Source organism: Bubalus kerabau, chromosome X, assembly GCF_029407905.1.
Source record: "Bubalus kerabau isolate K-KA32 ecotype Philippines breed swamp buffalo chromosome X, PCC_UOA_SB_1v2, whole genome shotgun sequence".
NCBI lineage: Eukaryota > Metazoa > Chordata > Mammalia > Artiodactyla > Bovidae > Bubalus > Bubalus kerabau.
In genome coordinates, this window is record NC_073647.1 from 69,797,257 (window position 1) to 69,803,010 (window position 5,754).

General features: G+C 41.0%; 1 protein-coding gene across 1 annotated transcript; it reads left to right on the forward strand.

The window, feature by feature from the left end:
• Nucleotides 1-4,624: 4,624 nt before the first annotated feature.
• On the forward strand, nucleotides 4,625-5,133 carry NCBP2L (nuclear cap binding protein subunit 2 like; the record flags this gene model as incomplete). The annotated part of the gene is given in 2 exon segments (XM_055565315.1): nucleotides 4,625-4,769; nucleotides 4,772-5,133. Coding segments are annotated over 2 exon segments (507 nt in total), but the record flags the coding sequence as incomplete, so codon positions are not given.
• Between the last annotated feature and the right edge of the window lie 621 nt (nucleotides 5,134-5,754).

The window sequence follows — 5,754 nt, forward strand, 5'->3', positions numbered from 1 at the left end:
TCTGATCCCAGAACACCACTGTTACTGCTCTTGTTAAGGAAACTAATGACATCCTGATTGCCAAATCCAATGAACAATTTTAAGTCTTTGTTTTAACAGACCTCTGTTTACTGGACATCGTGCTGCTGCATTTAACATCTCACTCTCACTCCATTTCTGTCCTCATGCCTCTCTTGAAAGTGTCTACTCCTTGGCTTTGGTGATGCTGCTCCTCTCCTGATTCTCCTCATTCTTCCCTAGTTACTCCTTTATATGCTTCTTTGTGGACTCTACCTCTGCCACCCTTTAAATGCTGGTCTTTCCCAGGATTTTTCTGATTCTATACCTTTCCCCAAACTGTAGAAAATTCTTCAAGAGATGGGAATACCATACCACCTGACCTGCCTCTTGAGAAACCTGCATGCAGGTCAGGAAGCAACAGTTAGAACTGGACATGGAACAACAGACTGGTTCCAAATAGGAAAAGGAGTACGTCAAGGCTGTATATTGTCAGCCTGCTTATTTAACTTATATACAGGGTACATCACGAGAAACGCTGGACTGGATGAAGCACAATCTGGAATCAAGATTGCCAGGAGAAATATCAATAACCTCAGATATGCAGATGACTCTACCGTTATGGCAGAAAGCGAAGAACTAAAGAGCCTCTTGATGAAAGTGAAAGAGGAGAGTGAAAAAGTTGGCTTAAAACTCAACATTCAGAAAACTAAGATCATGGCATCCGGTCCCATCACTTCATGGGAAATAGATGGGGAAACAGTGGAAACAGTGACAGACTTTATTTTCTTGGACTCCAAAATCACTGCAGATGGTGACTGCAGCCATGAAATTAAAAGACACTTGCTCCTTGGAAGAAAAACTATGACCAACCTAGGCAGCATATTAAAAAGCAGAGACTTTACTTTGCCAATAAAGGTCCATCTAGTCAAGGCTATGGTTTTTCCAGTAGTCATGTATGGATGTGAGAGTTGGACTATAAAGAAAGCTGAGTGCCGAAGAATTGCTGCTTTTGAACTGTGGTGTTGGAGAAGACTCTTGAGAGTCCCTTGGACTGCAAGGAGATCCAACCAGTCAATCCTAAAGGAAATCAATCCTGAATGTTCATTGGAAGGACTGATGTTGAAGCTGAAACTCCAATACTTCGGCCACCTGATGTGAAGAAATGACTCATAGGAAAAGACCCTGATGCTGGGAAAGATTGAGGGCAGGAGGAGAAGGGGACGACAGAGGATGAGATGGTTGGATGACATCACTGACTCGATGGACATGAGTTTGAGCAAGCGCCGGAAGTTGATGATGGACAGGGAAGACTGGTGTACTGTAGTCCATGGGGTCGCAAAGAGTCAGACATGACTGAGCAACCGAAGTGAACTGAACAATGTTTTAAGGACTGTGAAAAGTGAAAATGAAAGTCGCTCAGTTGTATCCAACTGTTTACAACCGCTCGGACTGTAGCCTGCCAGGCTCCCCTGTCCATGTGATTCTCCAGGCAAGCATACTGGAGTGGGTATCCATTCCCTCTTCCAGGGGATCTTCCTGACCCAGGGATCAAACCTGGATCTCCTATGCCTCTGGCATTGGCAGGCAGATTCTTTACTGTCTGCGCCACCAGGGAAGCCCCTTTAAGCACTATGATAGGTGTTTTCCCCTATGACATTGTTACAGCACTTGCTTCAAGGTACATGTTTTGATCCCCAGTTTACAGATGAGGAAACTGAAATCACTATGGTTAACTACTTTACTGAGGGTCACATTGATAATAAGTCATGAAGCTTAGGTTTGAACTGAGGTCTTTTGACTTCAAAATTTATGCTTGATTCATGACACTACAAGAGTCAGCCTGAAATCAGGAGATGCAGGTTTGATCCCTGGGTCAGGAAGATCCCCTGGAGAAGGAAATGGCAGCCCATTCCAGTATTCTTGCCCTGAAAATTCCATGGACAGAGGAGCCTGGTGGGCTATAGTCCATGGGGTTGTAAGGAGTAGGACATGACTTAGCAACTAACACTTTCACTGTTTTTTCTACTTTTCACAACACTACATTGGTTAAAAGGGATGTCTTCACTGCTGACTGCCAGGCAAGGTATTCTCCAAGGTTGACTTGAATTCCTAGTGCTAGTACCTAGTGCTCACTGTTCCCCAAGGCAGCCATTCCATCTTTGGACATCCATATTATGACCATTTTTAAAGCTCTTGTTTGTAGGAAGCCAAAATTATAAATGAGCTGAACAAGACACAGCCAAGAATAGAGCTTTTTGGCTCACTCCTACAACTTCCCTTCATGTATGATACCAAATCATTCATTTGTTCAACTAGTTACAGGCTCATCGCAACAAACAGCTGGGGCACCCAGCCTATATTTTACTATCTCATCAACAAGGAAAATATGGGAAACTTTGCCTAATGCCTGGATGAATTGCAATCCACTATAGATATCACAGTCTCTGATCGGCCAATCTAGTAACCAGATCCAAAAAAAAAAAAAAAAAGGAAATGAAGTCTGGGAGGGATATTTGTTTTTAAAAGGGGCAATTTGTCAATGACTCAAAGTAATGAGTTTCCAGCAGAAAGTTTCCAGAGTTTCAAACGTCACTGAAAGGCTGTCAGGAAGATTTGGGGGCAGTGGGCTTCTTGCTGCTGCTGCTGCTACTGCTCTTCAAATGACATCTAAATAAGCAGAGGCTCCCATTTTTATTGCTTTGAATGGTACAGCACTGTTGTTTGCACCTGGTTTTATTTAGGCTCCCATTTCAGTTTTCTATGCTTTTATTTTTCTTTGAGTTCTACTCTTGCACATGTTTCTTCTGTCTGGCTTGTTCCCTAAATTTCTATATTCTCCCCTCCCCCAAAACACACACACACACACACATGCACACACCCTCCTTGTCATTTGAGAATCAGTGTACCCAACCTTCCCTCTGGACACCCTCTCTGGTGCCTCCAAACTGAATAACTGTTCCTCCTCCTGTGTGATGTAGTGGAAAGTGCACACAATGTCTATCACAAAGTCGATGCCCAATAAACGTTTGTTTCATTCTCTCTTTCCCCATGTATATCATTAAAACAGTATGGATCACACCATATTGTATTCTCTTGTTTGCTTGTCCCCTGCAATCTAGTCAATTCTGAACTCATGCGTTCTTTCATTCAAGAGGTATTTATTGCATGTTTACTGTGTGTGCAAGTCATTGTTCATGCTAGTTGCTGGGGATACAATAATTTCTGAAAATCATACTTACACTGTCTTTTTCATTTTTTCACTCATAGCACTTTGCATAGTGCCTGGCAAATAAAGATTGCTCATGGTAGGTTTGGTAAGAGAATGCATTTCCTCAGAAGAGTTTCTCCAAGTGTGGTCCCTAGACGGTTTGCATCTAGATCACTGAAGGGCTCAGGTTACATGTTAAATGTCAGTTTTTGTTCTAGATCTACTGAGTCAGAATCTCTTAAGGGCGGACTTCAGGAAGTTGCATTTCAGTCTAGTTTGCAGATATTTCTTTCCCACTAAAATTTGGGAACCACTGCAAAATAGGAGTCAGGGGAGGGGGGAGAACTAATGCATATTTTTGAAAAGTGTAGCTAAAACCAGTTGAATCATGTTTAATGCCTCCAACTACAGTAAGAACATTTAGTAAAGGGGGAAAAAGGCATTCATTAAAATTATCTGGGAAGGGTTTTTAAATAGACTTGGAATATTCAATTAATTATATTAAAGTTCTAAAGTCTAAGATAATAAGTGAAATTATTGCTAATAAAATCTAATCTTAATTTAGATCAAAGTTTGTGATGCCAGAGAGTTTTCATTTTTATATAATTACTTGTATACTGAGGGCTTCCCTGATAGCCCAGTTGGTAAAGAATCCACCTGCAATGCGGGAGACCTGGGTTCAATCCTTGGGTTGGGAAGATCCCCTGGAGAAGGGAAAGGCTACCCACTCCAATATTCTGGCCTGGAGAATTCCATGAACTGTATAGTCCATGGGGTCTCAAAGAGTCAGACACGACTGGGTGACTTTCACTTTCCCTTTTCACTTCACTTGTGTACTTGACAATGTATAGAGATTTTGCCTAATTCAACAGTATAATATAGTGATTGCCATATTATAGGCCTGAATCACAAATTTGTTATTTTAAATTATGAGAGTATGTCACAACTATATTGGTGCTTTGGGCCTTGGTTAGGTATGTTTTATCTGATGCATAGTCCTTGATCAGGAATGGTGGTAGTGTTCATTCTCCATGAAAATTTGATTCATTTTACCATTTTATGCTGTATTTTCCTGGAGGGTACTGTTATTAAATGTGTTCTTTGGTAATAGATGAGGTATGTACAACATCTGAGTCAACCTAAGGCAGCATAACTTCCCTTTCAGGAAGACTTGCAAAACTGGATTTTATGACCATGTTCCTGGGACTTGGAACTTACCATTTTTGGTTTGCCTTGATGTGATTTTCACAGTCAAGAGCTGAGGTTGTCTATGCCTCTGGATGCAAACCTCAAATACACATGTTTGTATTTCAGTTTCCCTCCTTGTAACCTTACTTTCTTTAAAATTTAATTTTGGGCTTCTTTGGTGGTGTCACTACTGCTAAGCTGGATCAGGAACCGCCCTGATGGTGCCCACATGGCGCCACGTCCAATGACCTAAGCATTCTGTGCAATGACTCCTCCCTGGAGCTGAGCGAGTACTGGGACCAGAAGTTTAGTGGTGACAACGATGAGCAAGAAAGATTACTGATAGAAAGCTCCACACTTTATGTGGGGAATCTTTCTTTTATACAACCAAAGAGCAAATATATGAGCTCTTTAGTAGGTGCGGTGACATCGAGAATGTTTATATGGGCCTGGATAAAATAAAGAAAATGGCCTGTGGTTTCTGTTTCATAGAATACTTTAACAGAGCTGAGGCCGAAAATGCCATGCAATTTCTAAATGGCACCAGCCTAGATGACCATATTATCTGCACAGATTGGGATCTAGGCTTTAGAGAGGGCAGACAATATGGCCGTGGTCAATCTGGGGGCCAGTTAGGAGATGAGTTTCATGAAGACTTCAATGTTGATAGAGGAGGTTTTGGAAAACAGGCTCAGGTCCCTGGTAGGAGAGGAATCCATTCAAAAAGTCTTTGTTAAAGAACAATGCCAGGCCAGCAAATAGCCCATTTCATAACAAATTTAAATTAGTTTATTTGCTGGGCAGAAGCCCTATTGATGTATTTTTCTCTCTGAAATGATATTAAATGGTGCAAACAAAAATAGTCTCTTGTTCTTATCTTAATTTTGAGACTGGTTGTCAGGTTACCAGTTTGATCATCAGGTGGTCAAAAGTGAAATGTCCTTCAGGAATAAATTAGCTATGTGAGATACGAGTCATGAAAAGTACAACTTCCCATTCAGGAAGATTTCAGATAACCATGTTCCCAGAACCTGAAATGATCATTTTGTAGACTTTGCATAAAATAAAGTCAAATAATTGGAAACAATTTAAAAAGCCATTAAAGGAATGTAAGCACATTATTATAAAGTATTAAAAAAAATCCGGAGGAGACTATAAGGAAAGCAAAAATCCTCCTGCCCCTCCTCTTCCTACTCTAGGCCTATTCCCTTGGTAATAACTTTCAGTTATTTTAGCAGCTTGTTTTCGTATCTTATGGCAGAAAGTGAAAAAGAACTAAAGAGCCTCTTGATGAAGTTGGCTTAAAACTCAACATTCAGAAAACTAAGATCATGGCTTCCCGTCCCATCACTTCATGG